A 27,277-nucleotide genomic window follows, 5' to 3' on the forward strand; every position below is an offset into this window, starting at 1 on the left:
GCCGGAGCAGCGGGAAGACATCTGGGAGGATGCGGGGCCACAGAGGTCAAGTCCCAAGGGCTGCTGGGGCTGCACACCTGAAAGGGAGGGTGAGTCGCAGCTGCTGCTGGGAGAGGGATGTGGGGAGATTGCAGGGGGGTGGCAGGAGGGTCCCAGGGCTAGGAGGGGTGGCCCCTGGGGGTGGCCCTGGCCCGAGGCGCTGGCCCTGGCTGGGCTGCAGAGACTAAGCCGGCTGTTGTCAGAGCGTTTGATGAAGGATGTGGCCAGGGCCAGGAAGCACCCTCTCGCCTTCCAGGCCCCGGTAGGAAAGGGAGAGGCTGGGAGAGCCGAGGCGGGGTTTGCGCCCCCTGCCCTGGCCCGGCGCGGGAATCACAAGCACACAGGAGGCTGGGAGTGAAGCCGCCCTCCCGTTGCTTGGTCACAACCCGCGGCTGTGGAGGGAGTCTGCTGGTTTACCTGGGCCGTGGTATGCACAGCGAATCCGCAGGTACCTGCACTGAGACCTGGAAAGGAGTTAGGATACTAATATTGGAGCTTAAAAAAGCATTTATTAAGGTAAAGCATGTATAAAGTATACAGATTGTAAGTGAACTCCGTGATCCTTCCCACTAATCTGAGCGTGATACACTGGGAAATGTTTAATGGGGGGGCGCGGGGAGGCGAGGGGCTGACCTGTAGTGTTTGATGATTTCTGTGTACAGATACCCACCAAATGGCAGATTTTAGGCTGCCACCGTGATGTCACTGCTCCGCCGGGAAAGCTGGGAAACCAAATGGACACGAGGGACGGGGGGGGGGGGGGGGGTGGTGACCGGGAGGGCATGGGGAGAGTCAGACGATAGTAAGAAACAAACAGCGTACTTACCGCCTTCTTTTTTAATGTAATGTATTTAATTTTAAGTTTGTATCACTATCGTTAAGTTTATATCACTAAAATTTGAATGATGGCTTTAGCAGCTGGCTGCCCACATTCCTGAAAACAGAGCAAGCCGCTGTGTCCAGCTGACCCTGGCCCAGCCCTCCCCGTGGCTCTCAGCACCTCCTCTTGTCGCCGTGGGTTAGTCCTGCCTCTTTGCGGTTCATACAAACGGAGCCCCACATCGTGCAGGCTTCTCTATGGCTCCATCCCCCATGGGGGGGGGGGGATGTCACAGCAGGCCGTCCTCACGGCCGCGTTCTGGGAACAGATGACCACGGGGAATTACCACCTCTCAGCCATTCCGCTGTCGGTGTACCCCCTGGTCGGCCTCCAGCTTCGGCAACCGTGAACACGGCTGGACGTGTAGGCGGTCCGTGGCGGGGGCTGTGCCCTCTGCCCACTTCCATACCAGCCCGCCTTCGCCGGCTGGCTTCACTTCTGAGAACACAGCCATGGGCCGGGCCGTTCTCTCTGCACACACGCACAACCCAAGCCTCTTCCCAGGGGTCGTGACACACGATGGTTTCTCACGAAATTCATGTTTGTGCCAAATATTATCCTGAAATCTTATTTTTATTATCTATTTTTTAATAGATAATGGAGCTACTTGCCACTTAAACCTCCCCCGCTGACCCCCGGCCAGACTTTGAATCCAAGTCTGACCTCAGCGCCGGGGCCGACCACTTTTGCTAACGTCGCCCACAGCTTTGTCGCCGGTACCCAGAACACACAAGGCCTAAGAGACGAAGTGCGCACAGCGGCAGAAAGGCTCACACAGCCGAGTGCCGGCAGGAGGGACCCCCAGCTGTCCAGGGTCTGCTCCTTGTGGGTGCACGGGCGCAGCTGCAGAGAAAGCCATGGGCACCCCCAGTGGAGCTCCGGGTGCCTGGGTGCAGGGCGAGGCTCCGCCAGCTTGTCCACGTCCGGGGGCCGATGGGAATGGTCTTCCTGTCCCTGGGGTGCAGACACTCGGATTTAGAGAACTTGATGGGGCTCTGTGAGGTCAGGAAATCACGGGCGCCTCCCCTGACAGTGTGCATCTTGCCCGGAGGGGGCCTCTGAGCACAATAGGCAAACGCACACCTTTCCCAGCGGCCGCCCCTCGGGTCAGGCGCCCCCCTCCAGGGAGCCCACGGGGGCTGCGTGTCCAGGCATCTGCCCATCTACCCGTCTGCCTCCAGAAGCCACTCCCAAGGACCACATGGAGCCCCGGGCTCGTTTCTGTAATATATAATTTTATTTCTGGTTATAGAAACAAATGCTAAGGGGAGAAACAGAACTTCCCCACCCACATACAACAATTTAATAGATAAAAGGACAGTTAAAATAAGTGGAAAACAAGTAGAAATTTTAAACTTTGTTATAGCTTTAAAACATTAATGTCTGATACAATTAGAAATCACATTCAGATCTCAAACTTTAAAAAAAAAGTATGGCTCCTTATTAAAAAAATACTGTATCCCATTTGAAATGAAAACGCAGGCGGGCCCGGCTGCTGTGGGCCTCTCGTCTTTCTGAGGACGGGACCGCTGGCTCCCTGCCACCGCCGGGGCTTCCCGCGGGCCCACGCGTGCACAGGCGGCAGAAGCCAGCAGCGCGGCGGGGCCTTCGATTCCACCGTATGGGTACCACCGCTTTTAAAGCACTGATTATTACACGTACTGTGGAAAATACTTTAGACAGCCACTGTAAAAAAAACAAAACAAAACAAAACACACGCTCCCACACGCGCACGCACACACACCCCTCACACCCGCCCCCCAAGTTATCTTTACAGGAGAATTGCCAGCAGGTAAGAAAACAAAGTCTCAGTACGGGTTCAATCCCTCTGCCCGCGGGCCTGGCTGCGGGGCGCGGGGGTTTGTGGGGCACACGCGGCTCATGGGGCTGAACTTGGCGGACCCAGGTGAGAGTCGGGGTCACACTTTCGTTTCTTTCCTCCCCGACCCCCATCCTGAAATACAGACCGAGCCGCGTAAATGAAGAATATGGGTATGCAGAAAGCCTTCGGAAAGGAAGCTGGGAGAGAAGCACGGAAGGGCCAAACTTTAAATGTTTGGATTTTAAATCCCATTTTTAAGGATTATTAAAAAAAAAAAAAAAAAAAGAAAAAGATGGGGGTCAGTTAACACAGAACTTAGAGGCCAAGAGCTTAGGAGGCTACAAGCCCCTTAACTTCACGTGGGAAAACCCAGCTTGGAGTCACAGACTCGTTCCTGCGCAGCCTGAGGGCTCGGCGTTCAGGGGCAGGTCTCAACGCGCCTCAGGACTCGGGGAGACAGCTCAGAAGGGCAAGGCCCTTGACTGCGGCTAAGCACCTTCCTCCCGGGCACTTTTCACTGTTTCTGACGTGGAGTAAACCATCAAGAAGCACTTGGAGGAATCAAACTAACTATTCCAGAAAAAATTCCCGAACAGAGAAGGAGCCAGGATTCTTCCAATTGTATTTGACTCTTTTAAAAAGTTAACAGGGTCAGAGAAAGGAGAGAGGCACCCGGAGAGACTCTGGCCCGCCTGGGATGCGGGTGGGAGACTAGAACCCGCAGGACGCAGGCCGCGGACGCAGCTCCCATGCAGTGGGCTCCCGGCCGCCCCCGACCCCCGCGGCCCCGGATCCCCGCTTCTCCCACCCCCCAAGTGCACCCCAATGACAAGCAGGTGCCAGAACTGGACAAAGTGCTTTGTGGCGTTTGTCCTTAGAGATAGCGCTGCTCCGCTCACTCCTGGCTGAAACGGCGAGGGCCAAAACCAGCGGTTAGAACGGACACACAGGAGCCCCAAGTCTCACTAATTCCAAGACTTTCAGTTCCGTCCCGTGTAAAAACGCAGCAGCGTCCCGCACCCACCCGGCTGCGTCCTGAGCGTTTAAAACCTCATGGGGGAATCGAGGTCTTGGGAAACAGCTCCTAAAATGAAAGGGCTTTATAAAATGGGGAAACAACTTGAAAACAATGGACAGAAACAGGGTGAGGGGCGGCGGCCCGTCTGGAGCAGCCAGTCTGCGAGATTTCATCCGAGCACTGTCACTCCGAGGCAGGATCGTCAAGGCGGCTGGCGAGTGGCTGCGGGAAACGGTCTTTCCTTCAGGCCAAACCAGCAGTGGGGCTGAGGTCAGGCGGCCTTCCACCTCCCAGCTTCTAGAACCTGGTTCTAGAACAAGGAGTGCACTTACAGACTTGCGTGGACACAGGCGTCCATGCCCACAGGCTGGGCTGCCCTGAGACCCCTTTCAGGGGAGCTGGGTCCTCCCAGAGACAGGGGGCTGGGCCGTGGGCCCCCGAGGCGTCCCGCGCCCCCCACAGTCGCTCACACCCCTGGACTGACAGCTGAGCTCCAAGAGCTCGGGGAGCCGTGTTTCTTCCTTGACATGTTCTCATGTTTGACGACGAGCTCCCTTCTTTGCCTGTTTCTGTTCTATGAAGAAACTGACCCCAAGGCCAGAGGCAAGCCTGCTCTTTCTCCTGAACTCTGGACCCACGACAGGGCTTCCATAGCGGGGAGTCCCGTCACTCCCTCTGGAGAGGGTGGCGGCCTCCCAGTTCTCCACAGAAAGCCGGAGACCTGTTCTCAGGAAAGCGAGTGTGCGGACCCAGTGATGTTGGAGGCCTCAAGCCGGTCATCCCCCAGTCCCAGGGAGCAGCAGGAAAGGGACCAGGATGTCCCCACTGGACCCTGTATGGTCAGGCTGCTTGAGGCGAAGTGGGGACCCCCACGCTCCAGCGGTGCCAACACCCCCACCCTGAACTTGTTCCCTCCCAGCTCGAGGATCACGGATTACTCATTTTATCAACCCAGAAAACACCCCTCATCTTCTCAACTTTGCTCGGTTCTTAAAGAGAAAAACTGCAAACCTCAAACATGAACCCGCCAGAGAGGGAAGCTGACGGGCTTGGCCGTGGGCACAGACCCTGTTGCCCCAGGGTGCCCTCGTGTGGCTCTGCATGGCGGACCCGGTGAGGGGTCCTGCCATCTTCGGAGCGTGGGGCAGGGCCACGACGGCCATGTCCCAGGACTTGGGGCTGTTCCGGCATCTGTGTGGACCCCTCGAGGGACACACGCCATGTAAACGTGTCAGAATTTACAGAGCTGGTGGTAAAGGGACAGTCTGTCTGACTCCCCATGGCGCTGTCTGGCCGGTCCTCGGCTACCACACGGTACTCAGGAGGGCGTCAGCGTGGACAGATACAGACAGCTCAGGAGGTCCACCCTGGGGCGCCAGGAGCCACGTCTCCACGGCCTTCAGTGTCCCACACTGCCCCATGCACTGGGCCCTGTGACACCACCGTGACCTTGGGGTACAAGCCTCCCCCTTCCAACACGAGAGCAGACTGTCTTGCTGGGGAACGCCCAACTACTGAAAAGGGGAAAAGGGGTGACGTGTGTGACTCCCTAGGCAGAGAGGGTGTTTTCCCATTTCTGGTGCTGGTAAACATGGCGACCAGTCCAGCAGGACAATGAGACGAGGCACCTGGTACTGGGAGCACAGGGCCTGTGTACCCCAGGGCATGGCGCGGAGGAGGTGGGCTCATCCCGAAGCCCACACACCTTTGGCCTGGCTGACCTCTTCACACACGCGCGAACCCCGGGGTGATCAAGAAGGTCCTCGGACCCTTGAGGCCACGGTGACACCGCCTGATGCCAGAACGGACCTATTTCTGCTTCTCCTAATCCTGGCTGGGGTTGACCTGCTCTCTAGGAGGGCGGGTGTGTTTGTGGCTTGTGGTGGGTCATAGGCAGCCCCAATTCGGAGGGCCGCAGTCCTCTGGTGGTATCTGGCCTGGTGCCCTTGCTTCCGGGTTGAGGGAGGCCGTCCCTTGGTTGGCTCTGAGGGCACAGAGGCGGGGGCCATCCCAGGCCTTCAGGTACCAGTCCCAGGACGTGCGGCAGCATGAGATGACCAGAAACCCATGCAGAAGCTCACTGTCTGTGAACCCGGAGTGGCTGTTCCCCCAAGGCCCAGCCTGAGCGGACCCCACAGGGTCCCCTTCCCAGCCCCAGCAGGAGCTGAAAAGGTGTGAGCTCTCCACGTGACGCAACACCAGCCATTGATGTTCTGACCTCTCCGCGCTCCCTCCTCATGGAACCCCTGCCCGGACAGTGTGATCATCACCCAAAATGAGCAGAAACCCAAACATCTCAAGAGCCGGGAAAGCAAAGGGTCAGAGTCAGACGGACCCGATCGGGCAAATGCCTGATGCGCGTCCGTGGCTGATTGTCCTGAGTTCTCTGGAGATGGTGACAGCTTTTACACGGTAGACAAACCTGGGCAGTCCCCCTCGCAAGGACCCCGTAAACAATGACCACGGGGAAGAAGCAGCAACAGGTGAGCCGAAGGCAGGTCCTGGGGCAGACCCTTAGAGGTAAGGCCCAAGGCAAGGACCTGAATTGCCCGTGTGCGTGCCTCGGCCTCCGCCCAACCTGTGTGCCCGTTCGTGCACACACCACACGCCACAAGAGACCAAGTTTATAAAGCAACGGAAAACGTCGATGCGGAACGGAGTGTGACTTCTCTTCACTGAGGAAGGCACACTGGCCAAGTCCATGCCCATGTCACTGAAGCCAACAGGTGTGGATGTCACAAGAGGACTTTTCCCCCACTTTAAGTTTCGTGCAGTAGAAATGCCTCATTCGGGCTCTGAGGACGCCAGGGCAGCTGTCACCACGGGCCAGGGAGGAGGACAGGCCGCACGTGTCCCCAGCAACCGGCAACTGTGGGCTGTGGTGGCAAGACGGCTTGTCACACCCAGCCCAGCCACAGCGCTGCTGGTGGGGCACACAGCACACGAGCCAGTCCTGCGTGAACGGCCTAGAAGCGGAGTTCCACGGTTTTCCTCTTGTTCTTAAGCCAGGATCTGATGTGGCCCGCGAGGCCTGCTCCTCCTCTCAGCGGTTTTCTGTGGACTGCGTGCTCTCACGGGTGCTGCTGTTGGGGTGGGTGGGCGCAGGCAACTTTGCTGGGCAGGGAGACCAATGCTGAGGACAGGCTACTTCCAGGAAGAAAACTGTCCCCACCGGACTTTGGTGCAGAGTCTGGGGCTGCTGTGCTGCACAGGGTCCAATGCCAGGGCGGCCGACCACGTTCAGAGTCACTTTTCACAGACGCACTTGACATTTCCTGAGAACGTTCTCCACGAGGAGCTGGAGAACTGTGATCCGGCGGGCTCCCTTCCTGCTCCGGGAACCGCTCCAGGCAGCAGGGGGTGTCTGCAAGCACAGGGGACCCTCCCTGGGGAAGCTGGTACCACTCGCCGGGTCCTGTGGCCAGAAGTTCGCAGGAGCCAAAGGCAGGGGTGGCCCCTGCTCCCGGCCCCAGTGCAGCATGCACAGGAGACGGCGGGACAAACGGCAGGAGGTACGGGTGGTAAAGCCAGTGTGACTCGGTGACAGAGGTGGTGGGAGCGACCTGGCCAGCGCTTCCCACAGCAACCCGGCATGGGGCCTCGGGCCGCAGAGGACATGGTGCTCACCGATTCCTAGTTTCGGAGCCTCCAGACGAGGGGCACCGCTCCTCCCCCAGATAACTTTCTGCCCCCAAGGGCGATCCAGGCGGCCGCCGATCTTTCTTGAAGTTAGCAGACAGAGCAGCGGTGGCGACTCTTCTCGGGGTTAATGCCGGCTCACAGCCCAGACCCACAGCTGTTACGCCGTCCACAGACATGGCCTCACAGACACGAGCTTCCTCCTGCATTTATCTCAGATCTATGATGAAGCCTCAATTCATTTCAATGAAACAACAAGTCTTTGGGGTCCAAAGCCAAGCCAGAGTCCCCTCCCCCCAATTAATGCCAAGACTTTCCGTGTCGCTACTTTAGGGCACAAACCCCACGAGACAGTCTGAGCTTGGGCAGGTCCTCCCTCTCTCCTGCCTCCTCCCGCTCAGCGGCTCACGGGCCTTGTGCCTGCTGGGCCCTCCTGCGCACAGCCTCTGTCGTCTTCGGGGGCCAAGGCTGCTCCAGAAGCCTGGTCTGTGCGCGTGGCCGGGCCGGCCCGTGACCCAGCCCTCCTGGGAGGAGACACGGTGCAAGGGAGAAGGAAAATAAAAACAAGCATTCCCGGATCATACAATCAGCTGTCTGAACTTGTTTATGGGTTTTGTTTTAAACCACAGCAGGAATAGGAAACAGAACAAGGAGGACGAGCGTGTCTGGGAGCAGGTCAGCGTGGAGCCTCCTCGTCACGGTCCGCGGGCGGCGGGAGCCCGGCAGTCAGGGCCCGGCCCCAGAATCCCTTTTGGCGAGCATCCCACTCGGCCCACACACAGGGTACATCACTCCCCGGTTCCGGGTCCCTGTGGGCCGGCGGCCGCGATCACCCCGGCTTGCGCTGTCACAGTCCCACTGGGTTCCTCCACACGTGACCTTTTAACCTCGGGTTCCCCGGTGGAAGAGGCAGAGGTGGGAGCGGTGGCCGGGGTCGCTGGGGTGGCTGGGGTGGCAGCCACTGCTGCCGGCTCCTCAGGCCCCACCTCGCACACCCGCGTGACCACCACCGGCGTGGACGAACTAGCCTGGGCTGCCAGGAGCTGCAGGGGGCTGGTGAGGGCTAGGAGTGGAGGAAAAGAGATGTGCGTTGGCAAGGGGCGAAGACCAGCGCAGGCCAGTTCTGAGCACACGGGACCCCGGCTCCCAGCATGCCCAGCCCCGGGGTGCCTGCCCCTCGCCAGCTGAGCCTTGCCTGCCACGCCCTCCCTGCCCCCACCCTGCTCTCGCCCGAGGGGCCTCCTCTTGCTGTTGCCACTGGCATCTCTATAGACAGCCAAGGGCTCCCGCCCTCACCTCTAGCAGATGCTTAACACAGGTGCCTGCCCTGAGCCACCCTCCCTGCGCCCGCCCTCCCCGTCCACCTCCAACCATTGCCCTTCCCTCCCACCTCTCGTCTGACCCAGTGGGCACAAGTACCAGGACCGGGGGATCTGCCTCTGCGGCAGGGGTTGTGCCTTGGCCCGACCACGGGGCGCGCGGATCGAGGGGACATGCGATCTCGTGCCGCAGGCCTCCCTGGCAGAACAGCGGGGCTGAGGCGAGCAGGCGTGGGCAGGGCCTCACCGTAAGTGCTGCTGGCTAAACTGTTGGTGGGGACCGCGTGCTTGCCGTTCTGAGTGACGGCCCGGACGGGGAGGTGGTGCTGCCCGAGGGTCACCGGTGTGGCTGGCTGCAGTATGGTGACCGTGTGTCCGGGGACCCCTGGGGCCATCTGGCTGGCCACGGTCTGGATGACGCGGCTGGCGGTGGGGATGGTGGCGAACGCGATGGTGGGCTTCTCCTCCAGGCCTGCAGGAGAAAGGGTGTCAGGACCCCATTCGCCCCATGGGGCGGCCCACTCTCCTTCGTGCTCAGCAGGAAGTCTGTTTATGGGGGAACGGACCGTGGTTTTGAAGCATCAACTATGCTCAAAAGAAACATCCCCCAATGAAGTACATTCCAAGTAAAAAAAACAACTGTAGAATTTTAGAAAAACTTCTAAATACCTTGAACTTTAACCCACCCAAACATAATGGGGAAAAGAAAACATTATTTGGAACAAAAAGACTGGCAAACTGCTTCGCTGTCATGACACTATGAACGGGCTGCGGGTCAGCAGACAGAGGCCCGAGAGCCCAGGAGACCGTGTGTGGTTTGAGGGCTCCCGCCCAGGCAGCTGCGCTCTCAGTACTGACCCCATGACCCCCTGGGCTCAAGACGCCACACACAGGGGCCTGTGGTGACTTTCTGCGGGACCGCTAAAGCCTCCCGGCCGGGGACCCTGAAACCATCACCCTCTGGATGGCAACATCAAGCCTGTGTCCCAGGCCTGTCAGCTCGGGCGCCGCACACCTGGAGACGGTTTAGAGGACCATCGGTGTGGATTTCAAAGGACACACTCCCCAAGACAGTAAGTAGCAGAGAGGAAAGGCAGCAGCCTGAGAATCGTTGGCCCCCAGGGACTGCCTGTGGCCCTGGCAGGTGAGCTCCATCCCCATCGCAGCCCGGTGAGCACACGCCCTCCTTACCTCTGGCCTCGCTGCCCAGGTCCAGCACGGCTGTGCCCGCTGCCTCGTGGGCGCCCCCTGCCGAGGCCTGGCTGGCGAGGATGTAGCCGTTGGCAGAGCTGGCGGAGGTGGTGACCACTCTGAGCATGGTGACAGGGGGGGCCTGCTGCACGACGTGGATCGCGTGGCCCGATGGCTGCTGTGCCGTCACTATGGACGCCGGCATGTAGGCGACCGGCTTGGCCACCAGGCTGGGCGGGCGGGGAGGCACGGCCATGATCACGGGCTGGGCACTGACGGGAGAGCCTGTGCGAGAAGGAACAGGAGCACTAAGGCCCGCAGACACGCGACGCTCTGTTCCGCCATGTCAGGGGGCAGGGACAAGACCATCTTACCAGGCGCACTTTGGGAATACCGATACTCTGGAACAGAAGCTAACTTTGACCCAAAGTCAGGGTCGTGTGGAATGGGTGAGCCCTCTCGAGACAGGCACTCTGGGGTCTGCAGGCCACTAGAACGAGGGGACATTAGCCCGGGGTGAGTGGGCGAAGCTGGAGCGCTCCTGAGGAAGACACAAGAGAAGGGACCATGGCAGTAAGTACACAAGGTCAGAAATGAAAGTGGTGCTTCGCAAAACACAGACACCTCGACGTCCACGCTCCATGGCCCCTTGCCTTTTCCGATGCTTCTCTGTCCTCACGAGGTGGTTCCCACGCTAATGTAATACCGTGCAGTGACAACGAGCTACCCGACAGACCAATAGCCAGCAGGCGTTTAAGCCAGGAAGTAGGAGATGCCATCAATTATGGCTTCCAGAGAATTTGCTTCCTGAAGGGGACCAGCCAGTCCCCCCACGGGATTGTGAAAGAGCTAGGCTTTGGTGGGACGGGTGCGCATTTCCCACCAGGACAGACCTACGGCCAGAGGACCAGACAGGCTTTGGGTGCATGGCTGTCCGGCTCACATGGCTACTGGTCTGGGGGAGGCTGCTCCCTCTGTCACCATTCACCATGGTCCAGCTTGTGCTCCACTGGGGCTGTCCTGGGACTGGCTGTGCAGCGCGGGGACTCGTGGTCCCTCAGAGTCCCAGGGTCAACGCAAACTCTCCAAGGCAGGATACCGGGGCTGCCTGGAGGAAGCAGTCTTTGCTCTGCATTTCCCGTGAGCACAGTAAACGCCCCCGTGGGTGGTACTGTTTGCCCCTCCAGACATGGGGTGCTGTGGATGCCCTGGTCTCCTCAGGCACAGACCTGGTACCCTCCCCCCCACCCCCGAGTCTTCCTCCTGCTTCTCCCACCTCTCAGCTGGCTGGTCCGCCTCCCACCCAGACCTGGAGCCCCTCTGCTCATGCCCAGGCTTCCCAGCCCCTGAGCCTGTGACAGACAGCCTTCCTCTGACCTCAGGAGCCCAAATTCCTGGCAGGCCCTCTTCAGCTCTGCACTGAGCCTACCCTGCTTTCCACCCGCCTGCCACCCGACACAAACACACCCACCGCCTTTCTCCTACAGAATCCCAGCTCTGCAGCCATGAGACGCCCTCCCTCTCCTGAAGACACAGCGTGCACAGCCTTCCTCCTGGGCCCAAGAATTCCCTGCTGGCCACTGTGCAGATTCACGAGACTGTGGCCCTCACTCCCAGGATGACGGTAAAGATAGGCCCCCTTGTCATCCTCCAGAGACACCTCCAATCAGGGTTCCCTGGGAAGTGCCGGGCGCATAGAGCCAGCCCCGTACCTACTCCCCTAGCTGGCCACAGGCTCGTCTGACAAGTGACAAGTCATGGTGCTCACCATTAAGGGCTAAGCTGCATCCCCAGAAATCACCAGTGCTACACCGGGGGGCCTTGCTGGGAGCTGGTGGGTAGGATGGTCCCTAACCCAGTGACCGGTGTCCTGTTACAGGGGCAATCTAGACACTGGCGTGCTCGGGGAGAACAGCAGGAGAGATGTGGGTGGAGGTCGGGGAGCTGGCCCCCTGAGCCCGCGGGCGCTGGAGATCGCCAGCAAAGTGCCAGGAGCAGGGAAAGGCCTGGAGCGGATGCCCTCACGGCGCAGAGAAACGCACCCCACTGCCACCAGGGCCTCTGGCTACAGGAGCGTGAGGGAGGAGGAGCTGTCGTACGGCCACCACGTCTCTGGGCCGCCCCCCTGGCGAACTCAGCCACTCCGACAGCACTTTCTCTCCAAGCCCTACTCACACGACGTGGTGTTCGGGAAAACGTGAGCTCAGCAGACGTGTTCTGAATTCCTACCTTACCGGTACGACCGTCACCTTTGCTCCGATTTCTGCTCTGGCTACAGAACTGAGAATCAGGCCTGACCCCATACCAGACGTTTCTGGACGTCTGAGCAGTCTGTCACAGAATCACGTTAGCTACACGATGTGGAAAGCACAGTTTCCTTCCAAGAAACTTCTTCAGAGAAACTTCTCTCTTCAGAGAGCATCTGTCTTCTCTTGCCCCATGCTCTCCCTGGACTGGCGACCTTGGGAAGACCTCTTGGCCCGTCCATGTGCAGAGCGGGAGGGGCCCTGACCAGAGGGCAGACGGTGCCCACTTCCCAACGGCGGCTTCGTTAACAACACAGCCTGTCTGAGCTCGGCCAGACCTGTCCTGTCAGGCCCTTTGCCAGCACGCTCGCGTCCATGGAGCCCCGCAGGCCCCTTCCACTCCTCTCTGGCTTCAGGTTCTGGTCCCACCGCTGCCCACATTTCAGCTTCTGAGAACAGACCCGTCAGAGGAGCAGCCCATGGCCCACTTACTAACTTCACTGTCCCAGAGTCACCGGTCCTGACACCGTCTCACTCAAAAACATAAAAGTGACGCGTTTGAAGAGCCAGAGGTGGTCCTATGAACGTGGACGTCTGGGGAGCCGGGGTGCTGAGCGAGGGCAGAGCGGGGGCTTACCTGGAAGACAGAGGCCCGAAGGGGGTACGGAAACAGGAGACGCCCCTCTGCCTCCGTTTTCGGAATGCCTGTTCCACAAGCTTCGCTTCTGAGGCAGGGTCTATTCGCCAAAAAGACCCCTTCCCAGGCTCCTCCTGGGAACGAGGGACTTTAATAAAGTAACGGTTCAAAGAGAGATTGTGTCGGATGGAATTCTGTGGGCAAGCAGAGACAGTCACCAGTTAGCATGTCAGAAAACGGAATCTGAACGTAAGAGACACGAGACCAGAGGCGATAGGAGAGCCCAGCGTTCGTGCTGGTGCGGGCGCCCCACAGGGGGCAAGGTCACTGGATTCTACCAGGAAGTGCAAAGGCACAGTGGTAGCTTTTCCTAACAAAATTTAGCACGGCATTTCTCAGACAAAAAGTGAAACCGAAAGATGGGCCATGACCCAGAGTCTGTAGATCAGAACTTGTACTAAGTCAACCGGCCAGGGGAAAAGAAGAACCATGGGGAAAACGTTCCTGAACAAGCCTGACACGAGGTCTGACGGTCCTGGTACACGCGGGCCGCTGTGAGGCACAGGGGCATGGTCCATTTCCAACACAGCACACGATCGGAAGCCACGGTAGGCTTGAAAACACCAGGCAACTGCCCTCCCTTTTTTGGACGTCGGAGGGAGGGAGACTATTTGGACTCACTGGGGCTGTCGCTCAGTTCCGATGTGCCACGGGCCATCAGCAGAGACACTCCCCCCTGGGACCACTCTGTCCCACAGAAAATGACCTCCCTGTTAACCTCCTTGTTCCCAGACTGGGAGTCTGGCTTCTTGGGCTCGGGCCTCACCTGCCAGCCTTTGTCAGCCGTGCGGTAGTAGGGGTAATGCTTGGTGATGTGGGCGTAGATCCCACTTAGTGTTAGCTGCCTGTCCTGCGCAGACGAGATGGCCTGCACGATCAGCTGAGCGTAGGAGTACGGCGGCTTCGACTCATCCTGAAGGGAAAGGCAGCAGCCGTCAGCTCCGGCAGGCTTTCCGGGCCACCTGCCATGTGCCCCTGCTCCTGGAGAGCACCCAAGTCCAGCTAACTCAATCCCAGGGACCACCTGCGGCCTGCCAACGCGCGTGCACTCAACGAGGGACAGCCGTTCCAGCCCCATAGGGAGAAATCAGATTTTCATCATAATTTAATTCTGAAATTTCTCACTTCCTTAGCAAATCGATTTAAGGTTGATATCAGAGGAGAATGAGCTAAGATACCAAAGCTGCAAGGAAAAGCCCTGAAGCCGTCATGTCACCCACAGAGGGGATGAGGACAGAAGGCCGAGGAGGTGCAGAGCCGGAGAGAGGGCCTGGGGCCCGAGCGATGTCACTGAGGGAGCCACGTGTGCTATCCAGGCAGGGGGCTGGCGTCCTGCCCCCGGGCGCGGCTCCTTCTCACGCCCGCACCCCGCAAGCCCACCGCGCTCACTGGAGCAGCCCTGGGTGTGCCCGTGCCGTGCCCCGGGCACGGTCACCACGCAGCCGCGTGCGCCATGAGTCCTGAGACCTTAGGGCTGTCCCCTCCGGATGTGTCTGCCTGCTGCTCCGAGGCGGCCTTCGCGGCAAACTCTGCGGCCAGCTGCAGGTCCGAGGTCACGTTCTGAACAAAGCGGTAGCCGGACGACCCAGCCCCACGCGGACTGGCCGGGCAGGAGTTGGGAACACTGCGGAGAGAAACGACACGGCCTGAGTTCATGACCCTGGCAAGGAAGACATGAAGTCACAGGACTTCAGGACCTGCCAGGTGATGCTGGGCGATGCCGGGCTACGGGGAAATGTGACCCCTTCCTTCCCTGTGCTGTACTGTCAGGATGCCACACCTTGCCTCTGATAAAGGACCACCCGTGAGCAGCCAGAGAACAGTTCATGTCCACATGCGGCAGGTGCGATGTGTGGTATTACAGCGGCAGTTTCTGACCGTGGTGCGGAGCTGTGGGTCCTGACCCCCGCCCCAGCACCGCACACAGCCTGGGCCCAGAGGGGCACCACCCACAGGGCAGGGGTTGCTGACAGGGCTGGCTGTCGTGTGCTCACTGTCCACACGAGGGCGCTGTGGACCAGGGCTGGGGAGACAAGGCCTTGCGCAGGGGCATCAGGACCTCTGGGATGGGCCCTCCCCCAGTTTCTCAGGGCCACGGCTTCCACCTCTGTGGCCCAGTGGCTCTCTCTCCTGGGCTGCCGTGCCAATCGGAAGTGGGGAATTGCAGCCAAATACACGGGCCAGGCACACCTGTGGCTCAAGCAGGTCCTGAGCACACACTGGCCACTGCCAGGCCTACAGGGTCCCTGGCCCGCATCCTGCTGGAGCTCGCCTGGCCCAGCCCAGCCCAGTGGTGACAGGCGCTGGCACAGTGCCTCTCATTGACAAGGCGGACTTTGATTATCAAACTACAATGAAATTCCGATTCTGAAAACTAATTCTATTACAAAATATTCAGAAAACACCAATGCAAACACTAGGTAACAAGCCCAGGTAAAAGGTGCCCCGTTGGCCAGCCCCACGTGGGACCACAGGCGCCCCTTCCCGCACGGAGTCTGGCCCACAGGGCGGGGACAAGGCCAGTCACAGTGGACCTGGGGCCCTGCCCTCAGGAGAGCTCCTCCGAGGCAGCACCCCACCAGGAACGGTCCAGAAGGCCCCAGCTTTTGGAACACACCCCATGTGCTCCTGCATCCTCCCCTCCGTCCCTCTCCTGAGCCGCCCGGGTGCCCCAGACTCAAGGAATCTTAGCTGAGACGTTCTCTTTTTCTTAACTTAATTCGGAACCAGACAAACAACACCCAAGCTCGTAACGTTAGGGGACCGGTAACAGTCACACGCTCGGAAGCAGGCTTCTCAAACACAGCCATCTGGGAACGAAATGCCACCGTGTGGCACGAAGCTGTGGTTCAGCGGTCACACGACCCTGAGGTGAGGCGCCTTTCCTGAAGATTCTCTGCGCTGTCCTCCGCCAAACAGTGCAGAAGCACGGGATGCCTGGTGCGTGGCAGCCCTGTCAGCCCGCTTGGTTCCCGCACACACGCGACGCCCCCTGTGGACCTGAACACAGTAAAGCACATCAGACCACAGGGACAAAAACCATCACTCCTGGACACAAAGTCACACCAGCCGGGAGGCAGGTGGCTTCCTGCCCTTGTGTGACGCGGACCAGCCGCCCCTACCAGGGGCGAGGACACACACGACCTCTGGGCTTAGGCACATGGGGCTGTGCTGGCCACCACAGGTCACTATTTTGCAGAACACTGCAGAAAATCTATCTCTAACTCTCAGAGGCAAAATCCAGAGTAAAGGCTGTCATTCACCAAGAGTGATTTCGAACGGGAATAATTCACAGGGGAGCAAGCAAGGGGGCAGCTGGGGACTCGTGCTGGCCAGTGCTCACAGGGGACAGAGCGCCACTGCCGCCATGGCCCTGTGGGCCTGTCCCAGGAGAATGTGTGTGTGCACACAGCCCTTCTAGTCTCAGAGCCTCAAGCTTTCCCGTGACCCCCTGAGTTGTCCCCGCGGGCCTGTCTGTGCTAAGACAGCTGTCCCTGGCACCCGGTGGCCCTGACATCGCACCGCCTCTGGAAGAGAAGGATGAAAGCAAGAAGCCACATGAGCTCGGCTCTAAGATGGGCCTCCAAGGGGCAGGTGTGAGATGGGGACTCAAGGGGCTCAGGAACCAACCAAGACACTCGGTGTCCCTACAGAGATGTATCCCACCATGCTGGAAATCTCCCTCCCTACTAGCAAAAGCTGGAAAAAAGATTTTTTTTTTTTTTTGGAGTAGACTCCATGCCCAATGTGGGGCTTGAACTCATGACCCTGAGATCAAAAGTTGTAGGCTCTACTGACTGAGCCGGCCAGGCTTAGCAAAGAACTGCTCACTTTGTCGGGGTGGCGGGGGCGTCTGCATCTGGGCACACGGGGAAGGAGCAGAGCCCGAGTGGCTGCCGCCTACCAGACGTCACACCACACGAGTGCCCGTTCTTCCCAATTCAGGGTTCCAGGGGAAATGCAGCAGAACGTGCACTTTCAACCGTTCGTTGCTGACTCCCCCTTTTCTGGGAAACCAGCTCTGAAGTCACATTTTTGTTTCAGGCAAGACAGGTTCATGGTCTCGGGGGGCGGCTGCTTGGGCTGGCCTGTCCTGCCAGCAGCTCTCCGGGCTGGGGCAAACCCAGGCTGGCTCTGTGACTGCCGGGCCCAGCACATGACCTCTGTGACCACGCGGGTCACGCCTGGCCTTGACTCTGCACCCTATGTTGACAGATTCTGGAAAAGAAGGAGCAACCCGATGGGAAAAGTTGTTTCTAGGTCTCACTGTGACGGTAAGAAATCATGCTGAGAAAAACCAGTGGGAAAAAAGGCAGGCCGGCCAATTCCGTCCCTGTGGCCTTTTCCATGGCGTCCCACTGCCACCCCTCCAGGCGGCCCCAGGCTCCACCAGGCCTGGACCCCCACTCAGAGGCCAGCCCGCCTGGTCTGCCCTGGGACTGTGGGCATTTTCTTCCCGTGCCAGCCTCCCCAGATTCGAACCGCATAGCCGAGATCAGTATGGGTGCCTGGGACCACCCAGGTATGGGTGCTGGAAGAAGAGGCTGGGCTGAAGTCTGGAAGGCGCAGTCAGGTCCTCTCCCCTCCCGGGACCGCTCCTGGCCATCATGCAGAGAACCATGGCCCCCGTGCCCCAAACAGTGTGCTTAGGACGGTTGCTGGGGGCATCTATGCCCCACTTCCTGCCCCAGCCCCTCGAGTGGCCACCGGGTACCCTCCATGAGCCCCGGACCCATACCACCGCTTCAGGGATCATCCAGATGGTTTTCTGGAAGCTCAGTCTTTTTTGTGGAGTGCTACTGAGATTTTCATTAGATTATTAATTTTTAGTCAAAATACAGAATCAGCTCCTCAACGGCGGCTGAGCAAACAGACTTTTCAAGCAGAAGATCATACGTCCGATGAAGACATAGAGCTGAGTGGTAATTCTGTTTCTCATTCATGCCTTTCAAACTTTTCTGAAGATCAGGATGTTTTTGTTCTCTAAAATAAGTGTCCCAGTTCCTCTCCTCATCACTGTTCCTCGATTCCAGCAGCTCTGACCCTCCCAGAGTTTATCTTCAACAAAATAACCAAATCTGAGAATCCATCGCCCCCGCGGAAGACACGTAGGCAGACGTTTCGGGAGGGCTGCCCCTGAGGGCAAGACCCTGGAAACGGCCCATGGGTCCCCTTGTGGGGACTCAGGAAGCAATCCGAGCCCCGGCAGTGTGGTGACAAGGGAAGGAGAAACCCACAGCAGCCCTTTGAGACAAGCTGCTGGGAGAGGGCACCGAGCCGGTCCTGGGAACGGTGCACTCCGCGAGCTTCATTCTCCAGAATGTCTGAGTTGTGTGTGATGCACACACAGTGATTCTGTAACCTGGAAAGAATGAGAGAACAGGGAAAGAAGAGCCAGAGGCCAGCTTCTGAGGCCTCTCTTAGGAACGCTTACGATAAATGTGATGCTGCGAAATCCTGGGAAGCTATTTCAGAAGCCCAACACGTTTCTGCAACGCATTCTGCCCCGTGCACAGCGGTCGGCATGCTGGCCCGAGCTGCTGGTCAGCCCAGGTGTCGCCAGGCACACAGACCTTGAGGGGCAGCCTGTCTGGGGCAGACCTTGGGGGGATGCCCCCCAGCCCCTGCACTCTAGATTCTTCCTGCTTCCCAAGTGTGAGGCCTGGGAGACCCAGTATCGCAGGCTCATGGGCCCACGCTGAGCAGCAGCACCCACAAGGCTGGGCGTTGCCCACAAGGCATGGCCAAGAACACTCAAAGCAGGAACCTTCAAAGGGCCCCCATGAGATGTGGCCAAGAACCAGAAAATGGCTACTCTAGCGAATATAAGAACTTTATCTCAACATTTTAGAGCCAAAATACATCCTGGCACAGATTTTGGCAGAAGGGAAAATACAGAGAACGCGGGGGCCCGCCTTTCTGTCTGGACGATCCAATTTTTACTTCTTGGAGTTTGGGAAGGGCAAGGGCAACGTGGGGGTGCGAGGCCCACAGGAGAGGTGCCAGAAAGGAAAGTGGCCCCCAAGTGAGCCTCAGACACTGGGGTTCCTGGAGCAATGGATGCATCAGCGGGCAAAGGCCCCTGCTGGCATGACAGGAGGTGTCTGGAGGCAGGGCTGGGAGCTGTGACGCAGGAAACGTCACCCCAAGAAAGGGCCCCCGTCGGCTGGAAAAACGCAAGCGCTTCTCCCCAACGGATGGGACGGGATGGATGGCAGGAAGGGAAGGTGGCCGAGCTCCAACCACTGACGGGGTGGACTGAGCCTGAAGACCACGGTCAAGGGTGGCCTAGATTTTGCCGGAGTCACAACACACATTACTCAGGTTTTTGAGCTCGACACCTTGAATAAAATCAAGGAAAGGAAAAGCTTCTTAAAGAAACCGCTTGTAAAGTGTGGCTCTTGTGAAGACCAGCTCTGCCCCCCGCCCCTTCTGCCTTCATTTCCACTCTGTCCCTGAAACTCCCGGCTCCAAGAGCTCTTTATAGATTGGGGTCTCGCTTTGTAAAACCCAGAAAATGATGAACTGATTTTTTCTTCCTAAAAACACCACTTCTTTGCAAAAAAGTCAACAAAAAAGTCAACAAAATGCTGCTGGAGACAGCAGAATTTATTTCAAAGAGCATTCATTCATTTTCTGGGTGGAGTACATCAGCCCCCCGGGGGGGGGGGGGGGGGGGCGGGGGGGGGGGCGCGCACGCGCACGCACACACACAAACGCCCAAAACAAAAACACAAATCCCACCGCAGGCGCGCCACACCCCCTGGCCTGCCAGGGAAGCAGGAAAAGGCCAAACTGAAAGGAAGGCGGGTGGGGCCACAGCATGGGGCGGGGCTGTTTGTTCTCCAGAAAGTTCCTCCCGGGAATGTTCCTCCAGGGACAGCCACTCAGAAAACCGTGGAGGGGGTGGGGCTCAGGCCAGGGTGCTGGAGAAACTGGGGTTCCGGCAGGAAAGCGACTCAGACCAAGGCCCCTAGGCGGCGCGGGTGAGCTGGCCAATGGCGAGAGCAGGACGCAGGCACACCAAACTAGGAAAAGGGGCTCCCTCCCCTCCTGCCGCTGTCTAGTCCGAAGGGACAGGAAGGTGGGGGACAGCTGCAGCAGGCAGGCCACGGGAAGGGGGCCAGCCCCACCCCCTCTGCCCTGGGCCCCTCCTCCAGCGCTGTGGGGTGGGGAGGTGGGGGGGCGTCCCAGGGTGGAGGAGGGGGCGGGTGTTTGTAAACACACAGCCCCACCCCTGCAACCGCCCAGAAGATGATCAGATCTTGGCAAGTGAAACCACAAGGGCCCCTGAGGTTTCTAAACACTCAAGTGGATTCCACAGCGCTAAGATAAACGGATGTAAACAGAGGTCCTTTCTCTGATATTTAAAGACCAGAAAGGGAGAGAGAGCCAGTCCCACAGTGGCTTTCTCCCCAGATCTTCTGCCAAATGGAAAGGAGAGGGGGGTGGGGAGGACACAGCGCCCCCACAAATCAGGCTGGGGCCTGGCCCCTTGCTTCCCCAAAGGCTCAGCACAGCTCCAGCCACACAGGCTCAACCCCTAACAGCAGCGTCCACACTTCCCTTGACTACCTCCAGCTCGTGCCTCCTTCTGACACAAAAGTGACATCCGGACCACAAAGCCTGGCTTGAATATGGTAACCGGGTGGCCACCATTTGGACTTGGATTATTCCTGGGAGACAGATTTACTTTCTGAAGCCCTCCAGGTAAAAAACCAACACATTTTTCTTTCTTAGAAAGCGTCTATTGGGCTGGATCATAAGCCGATGGCCTGGGCCCTCCAGGCGCCCCCAGCCGCCCAGGACCAGCCGCGAGTGGCCAGCAGCACGGGCATGGCACGCCGCTGGTCACTGTGCCCGCCACGGCTTTAGGCCGCTCCTGGACGAAGGTGTCAGGGCAGGCCTGGTTTTGTGTCAGCTTCACTGGGAGGTCAGTCCCGCATTAGAGCACAGCCCCGCATTTCTGGGGTACTCACGGAGTCAGTGGCCATCCCCACTGCCTGAGTCCACGGCGTTTCCATCATCGCCCCGGGGAACAAATGCCGCAGCAGCTGGCGAGCCCACCCTCCGACCCCCAGCCCCACAGCTGCCTGCCTGTTCCAGGCGTTTCCTATCAACGGTGTCCTAACGGTGGCGGCTGTCTGCCCTGGCCGCCCTCACTCCGCATCGTGTTCCCATGGGACATTCTGCCACGTGTCAGCGCTTCATCCCCTTTAATGGCCAAATAACGTTCCACCGTGACTGCACACATCTGACCCCGAGAGGCTCCCGCCTCGCAGCTGTTAGGGACACCGATGCCGTGAGCGCTTGTGCATGAGTTCCAGCCAGGACCTCCAGCTCCGGTGAGCTGCGGGTCCAGAGCGGCCCGTCAGCCGTGTGAGGAAGAGCCAGAGCCTCGTCCGCTGGGGCCACCTCATCTCCCCGTGTGTCATTTCCTAGCAGTGGATACATCACAGACACGAAAGTGCAGGGGTATTTCACGTGAGCATGAAACTCCTGCTCTACACTAAGTTCTAGCTCGCCGTCTGGAACAACGAGATCACACGTTCCATGCGGGGCTTTAGAGCAGAGTCATTCTAGGAACCTGAAGTGAGCAATGCTGCCAGCATCATGCCGAGCACAGGACCTCATGTGCATGTGGCTCGCAGGACGCTGCTGCTCGTCCCCATGTCCCAGAGCCAGGACATCTGCCTCTGGGCTCACGACAAGGAAAACAAGGCCCAAGGAAGCCCCTGGTTCTCCCATAGATACATGGCCAGAACCAGAACCAGGGGCCCAGGCTTGAGTTCCAGGCCACGCCATGATCAACACTGTCACTCCCTCCCTAAGAGGGAGACACACCTTGTCCCTGGCTCTTCAGGACCTGGACTCCAAGCTGGCTGAATGCAAGCTGTTCCCAGTGTGTCAGCAACGTGTCCTAGCAGGAGAACAGGACGCGCGGTGAGGCACAACTGTTCCAGAAAGACCAAGGGACACATGGTTCTAGAACATGAGGGCCACCAGAGCGTCCCTTAGTGAGGGATGGCATGGCATCTGACCAGACGACTGTAGGGACAGCAGAGCTCTCACCCGAGCAGCAGCGGTTCTCTAGGCGTGACTCGGAGACACCCCTGAGGACCGAGACCCCTGCAGGAGGTATGTGGGGGCAAAACCAGACTCAGCCATGACCTGCCTTTTCCAGGTCTGACATTCACACCAAGGATGCAGCAGCCATGGGCAGGCTGCCGGTGCCGAGGCCAGAGCCGTGACACCAGCACCAGTACCACACGGAGAGAGGGTAGGACACGAAGTCGAGAGCCCAGCTAGCCCCTCTCTACGGGGATCTCCCCGAAACCCTCCCCCAAGGACTCTCTGTACACCACACTGAGGACGAGAACGTCTGAGGACTTTCTCTCCTTCTGATTCTAGATCAAGTCCTAAAACTTTGTAAATGAAGTTTAGAGTTTAGAACAACAAAGTTCAAGTCCTGCCGTGCACAGATGAAAGAGCGGTCTGTGTCTTTAGCGCAACCACACCTGTGCTGCTTCTCGAGCAAGCTCCCGAGACCCTGAGCGACAGACTGAAGAAGTGATTTGTGCAGCAGGGACTCTCCAGTCCAGGAGAGAACTCTCTGGAGATTTAAGGCGTCAGGTCCCTTGATGCACTTAAAATAGTTTCAAAATCTCCAAGCCCTGCAGTTTTCCAGAGACCTACTGAGTGCTGTCCAAGACTTGGAATGCCTGTGTCCCCCTCCTGCTTCTCACACAGACGGCCAGAGCAGGGGGACCCCGGTGCTTGGCGGGGGCGCTGGGGGGCGCTTACCTGATGGTGCCGGTCGGGGACGGGACGGGGCTGACCAAGCTGCGGAGATCCGGCTCCGGAATGTGAATCTTCAGAGGGGAGATCTGCGGGTACAGGGGCCGGAGGGGAGATGCTGGGGCCTCCTCTGGACGGTACAGTGACGTGAAATGGATCTTTATGGCCGTGCTGGGGAATCGGAAAGTGCACCTGTAACAAGGAGAGCGTGTGTTAGTGCAGGGGAGACAGGGATGAGGAGGCTGCAGAACGTTTCTGGTTCACCTGATGGTGGGGTCGCCTGACGTCACAAAACCCCAGTGTCACTCTGGGTTCACAGAGTGAAGCCAAAATCCGATCTGGGACACTTACTGACATTGATACGGGTTTTCCTTTTCCTGCACACGTGAAGACAGAGGTAGGAACCCGGCGGGGCCCCAGCAGAGGCTCAGACATGCCGCCACCTCCCGCCTACTGGGGTGGGTGCAGGCATACCTTAGTGGGGCTCACTAGCTCGCAGAGTACGCTCGTTGGGAAGCTAAACCACCATGGTCGCCGCTCAGCAGCGAGCGTAAAGACAGGCCGTGTCTTGAGAAGCTGTGGAGTGGGACCACGGGGGCGGAACCACCCTCGCCAGGCCGGCAGGCACCCGGCAGAGAACAGCCCGTGACTCCCTGTGTGACCAGCTCTGGGCCTCTGCTGGCAGGCGGCCGCACACACCCAGCCACACCCTGCGTGTGCCACGCCAAACCAAGGTTGCCTACCCTCCAAGAAACATCTGCGTAAAATCTGGACATTATGTATCCAGCACACCTGACTTCCAGACGCACAAGTCATCAACAGGTTGCTAACTGAAACTTTAGTTACAAACAGAAATGCAAACCCAAGTGAGAACAGAGAGGACAGCCCTGCCTGTAGCAACTGCTCAGAAAAGGCTCTTTGCAAGACAAGGGCAGCGTGGTTAGGGGACTGGAGGGGACGTGTATCCACTCCCACCTTCAGTGCACTCCCGACCGTTCCCGAAAGGTGTTCAGAGCACGCCAGGTGTTCAAACAGGCTGCGTGCCCGTGTTAACTCAGCAGCACGATTTACATGGCAGGGACACCTTCAGACTCCCGGGGACACAGCATTCACCCTCTTCATTTCAATTCCCTTTTCCTCTTCATCAAAGTCATCAAAAACCTGACTTAAGAGCAGGTCAAAATAGGTTCTGGGCCCACGAGAGGCAGTAAACGTCTAGAGTGGGCGCACGGGGTACACGAGCTTTCCCCTCGGGAAGCCCCTGCTCCTGGAATGACTCAGCAGCACAGGCGGCGTCTGCTCCAACAGCCAGGCCGCCTGCACCTCCCAGGGGAAGTCAGTAACTCAAACTGGCTCGACTGGCCAGTACTCATTCTTCCAGAGATGCCCGAACACGGGGACTGGCCATCTCCGCAAAGGCAGGGAACAAAGCACCAGGCCGCTGTCTGACCCACGGGCACCAGCTTTGTATTTCCAAACCCAGAACCACAACACAGAGATTCTGACACTATTTCAGTTCTGGGAGATGCGGTCCAAACACCAGCATGTCAGGGCGGGGGTGGGGTGTCCGCCCTGTCATGTCCACATCACCCCCCGGCCCCCGTTCTGCGTAAGGCCACCTGCGGCCATCCAAACACATTCTGCAATTTTCCTCTTGTAAGCCGTGGTTAAAAGACGTTTGATGTTGCTTCCACTTTCCTTAGTTTCCCACAACCCAACAGAAACCTCCTTCGTTAGTATTTTGGCTAGAAAGTTACATCACACACTTGCCTACGATGCTCTCTGAGGCCTCCGGGCTCTCCAGACCTGGAGGGCATGGAGCCAACATCCGTCCCAGCTCATGCCTGAAGACGGCTGCCGTCCCCGAACCAGAGGAGGAAGGAAAGAGTTTGCAACGGGGAATCTGGCTGAGGGCTCCATGCACACGCATACCCATGCACACACACGCGCGCGCACGCGCACACACGAACACACACAAACACACGCATGCAGCCCTGTGCCACAGTGTCATACACAGAAGCAAGAACGACGAATATTTAAAGGCAGTGTTTCTGTCCTTAACCATTGTCTCTTCCTTTGGCAGCTGCGAATGGACACAATAAACTCCACTCCACTACCTGCCAGAAGGGCCCGGCATTGTGCCGTCCGTGCTGTGAAAGCCCCCACACGAGGGTGCACTCACAGCACCCCTCTACCATCATCAGGGCAACCAGAAAGAGGATGTGGCTTCTGGCCTATGACAGGTCACAAGGCAGAGTGGAACGTCAGAAAACAGGGCTGTGGGTGAAGACAAGGGTTGGCGCAGGATCCTGGGAATGGGGGTGGGGAAGCCAGGCTCCAGGCAGCCCGGCCGGCCCAGGGCTGCATCGCTCCCAGACCCCAGGGCAATTCTTGGGAAGTGAGCTACGTGCCCAGGGAGGGCTTCTGAGCCCCCCTTTGAAGGCGAGGTGTCAGGATGGGAACTGAGAATCAGGGACACAGCCTGTAGGAAGACGGGGGCTGAGAACCGCTCCTGAGTTCAGTGCCCCAACCTCCGTAGTTCCGTTCTTAGCTAACAAAAGGGGAGGCTCTGAGCACACGAGATGACCTCCTAGGCACCTTCCAGTTTAAAAAAACAAAGATTCCAGATAATACATGCATACGTGTGGAGTTTTTAGTGAAACAAAACACAACATCTTGTAGGTCAGGGATTTGGGTTAGCAAATTAGTAGCGAAATCAAACACCGTCTATAACGGATTCAAACATGCAATTTCCTACTGTAAGAGTCATCCCCAATTAAAGTTTAACAATAAACATTTTCTTATTATTTACTGCAACAGCTATTTCAAAAGCAGCTCCTGACCCACTCTTCCAGAAATTACCCCAAGGCAAACTGTTTCCTACCTAGGAGGAGAAACACCAGGAAGCTACTTAATTTTAAACAGACATCTCCCCAGGGTGCTCCCGGGTTCACCAATTACTTCTCTCCCTATAATATTTCCATTCCGGTTTCGGGCCCTGGTCAGTGTTTTAATGAGCATGTTTTGCAATTAAAGCTATTCTCTGGGAGGTGCTCCACGTTCGACCTGACCCCAAGCGCCGTCAGCACTGGGGATCACGGCTACAGAGGAGCGTGTGTAGGCGTGTGTGCATATGTGTGTGTGCGTGCATGTGTGTGCATGTCCCACCCCAGCCTGCAGCACGTCTCCGACCGGCATGCACCCACCCTGCGAGGGACGGTTCTTCCGATCCCCCTGCAGCACGCTGGCCCTCACCTACAGCAGAGAGGAACTGGGTGCTGGTGCAGGGCTGGGGCGGGGGGAGCTGGCTTTCACGGGTGACGGAGAGACGTTCTAAAATCCACGTTGGTGCGAGCTGCACAACTGCCAACAGAGAAAGAACCACTGAACTGGACAACTTAAGTGGGTTAGTTGTGAGCTCCATGAATTACACGTCCCTCAGGCTCCTGTGAAACAATGTTCGTGCCTCACAGCTCCCGCGCTCAGGGTCTGCCCCAGGCTCGCGCAGTTCCCGGGGCCACGTGGAGGCCAAAGGCTCCTAGAAATTGGGCCAAACCGTGGCAACCCTGCTGCCACGCAAAGCTGCTCTCTTCAGCAGCAGGTCAAAGATCATGGCCCAGAAGGCTGGTTCTGGCTCTGCTCAGCACGAAGGAGCCTAAGGTTTTCAGGGGGGGCTGGGGTGGTCGCTTACTGTTGCTTCCACTTGGTCCTTAAAACGGAATCCCACCCCCGGCCCTACCAGCCAGGACATTGCCGGACACAAAAGGGCTCCTCTAATCCTTACTGATACAAATACAAGTACAGTGATCTTCATTCCAGACACAGGAAATAGGCAGAGAGAGAAAGAACTCCATGTGAAACTTTCCAGAAAAATTTTAAAAAATTAAGGCAACAGAGCGTTCCCCCTCCAAAGCTGTAATAGTCCCCTGGCCTGCCGCTCATCCCACCGCGTCCAGCAGAGCGGATGGGCCTGGGCCCGCACAATGAATGGGGACGACATCCTGCACTGACTACGGATGCCTGAAATTCTGCATGCCAGCCACGCCACCCCGAACCTTCCCAACACCCCCCAGCGGACGACAGCCCAGGACGAAGGCTGCAGACGGGCATTTGTGTCCTGCCCCCGGTGAAGCCCACCGGACAAGGAACCAGCCAGCAGACCACCCTGGCAGGTGCAGCAGCCGTCCGTGGGAGGACCTAGCTCTTACGTGTGGACGGAAAGCCAGGAAAAAACAGACGCTGGGGAGCATCTCTTAGGAAGACAGGAACCAAGCAATTGGGGGGCGGTCTCAGAGAAACAGATGACCCAGAGCAGAAGAGAAGGCAGACCCCTTGTCTCCCAAGATAAAGGCCCCTGCTGCCTATGGAGTGAGGGCCCCAAAAGTTACCTCCAGGGAAAAACAAGAAACCTGGACAATGAGACGTACAAAGGAAAGAAAACTCTAGAAGGAAGGCTGGATGAGGCTGGAAAATGTCTCCTGAAAAGACACAAAAATTTTGGTGGCTCTGGCCAAGAGGTTCACATCGGAACAAAAGTTCTTCTACAGAGGAATCCTTCTCAGGAAGCTACAGCGAAGAAGGCACGGGATCCTAGGACCAGACCCGTGGCTTTTGTACCAACTTCCTAA

At 58.2% G+C, this 27,277-nt stretch overlaps 1 protein-coding gene across 1 annotated transcript in view; it reads right to left on the reverse strand.

Annotated features, from left to right (window-relative positions):
- Positions 1–2,134: 2,134 nt before the first annotated feature.
- Positions 2,135–27,277, reverse strand: part of FOXK1 (forkhead box K1) — a 63,408-nt gene continuing 38,265 nt past the window's right edge. Inside the window, exons 2-9 of the mRNA XM_047712760.1 lie at positions 22,656–22,841; positions 14,319–14,475; positions 13,618–13,764; positions 12,792–12,985; positions 10,283–10,449; positions 9,909–10,193; positions 8,965–9,189; positions 2,135–8,461 (exon numbers count right to left, since the gene is read on the reverse strand). Of these exons, the coding sequence (XP_047568716.1) occupies positions 8,187–8,461; positions 8,965–9,189; positions 9,909–10,193; positions 10,283–10,449; positions 12,792–12,985; positions 13,618–13,764; positions 14,319–14,475; positions 22,656–22,841 (1,636 nt within the window). The 3' untranslated portion in view covers positions 2,135–8,186. The remainder of the gene's footprint in view (positions 8,462–8,964; positions 9,190–9,908; positions 10,194–10,282; positions 10,450–12,791; positions 12,986–13,617; positions 13,765–14,318; positions 14,476–22,655; positions 22,842–27,277) is intronic.

Source organism: Lutra lutra, chromosome 18 (genome assembly GCF_902655055.1).
Source record: "Lutra lutra chromosome 18, mLutLut1.2, whole genome shotgun sequence".
In the NCBI taxonomy this organism is placed as follows: domain Eukaryota; kingdom Metazoa; phylum Chordata; class Mammalia; order Carnivora; family Mustelidae; genus Lutra; species Lutra lutra.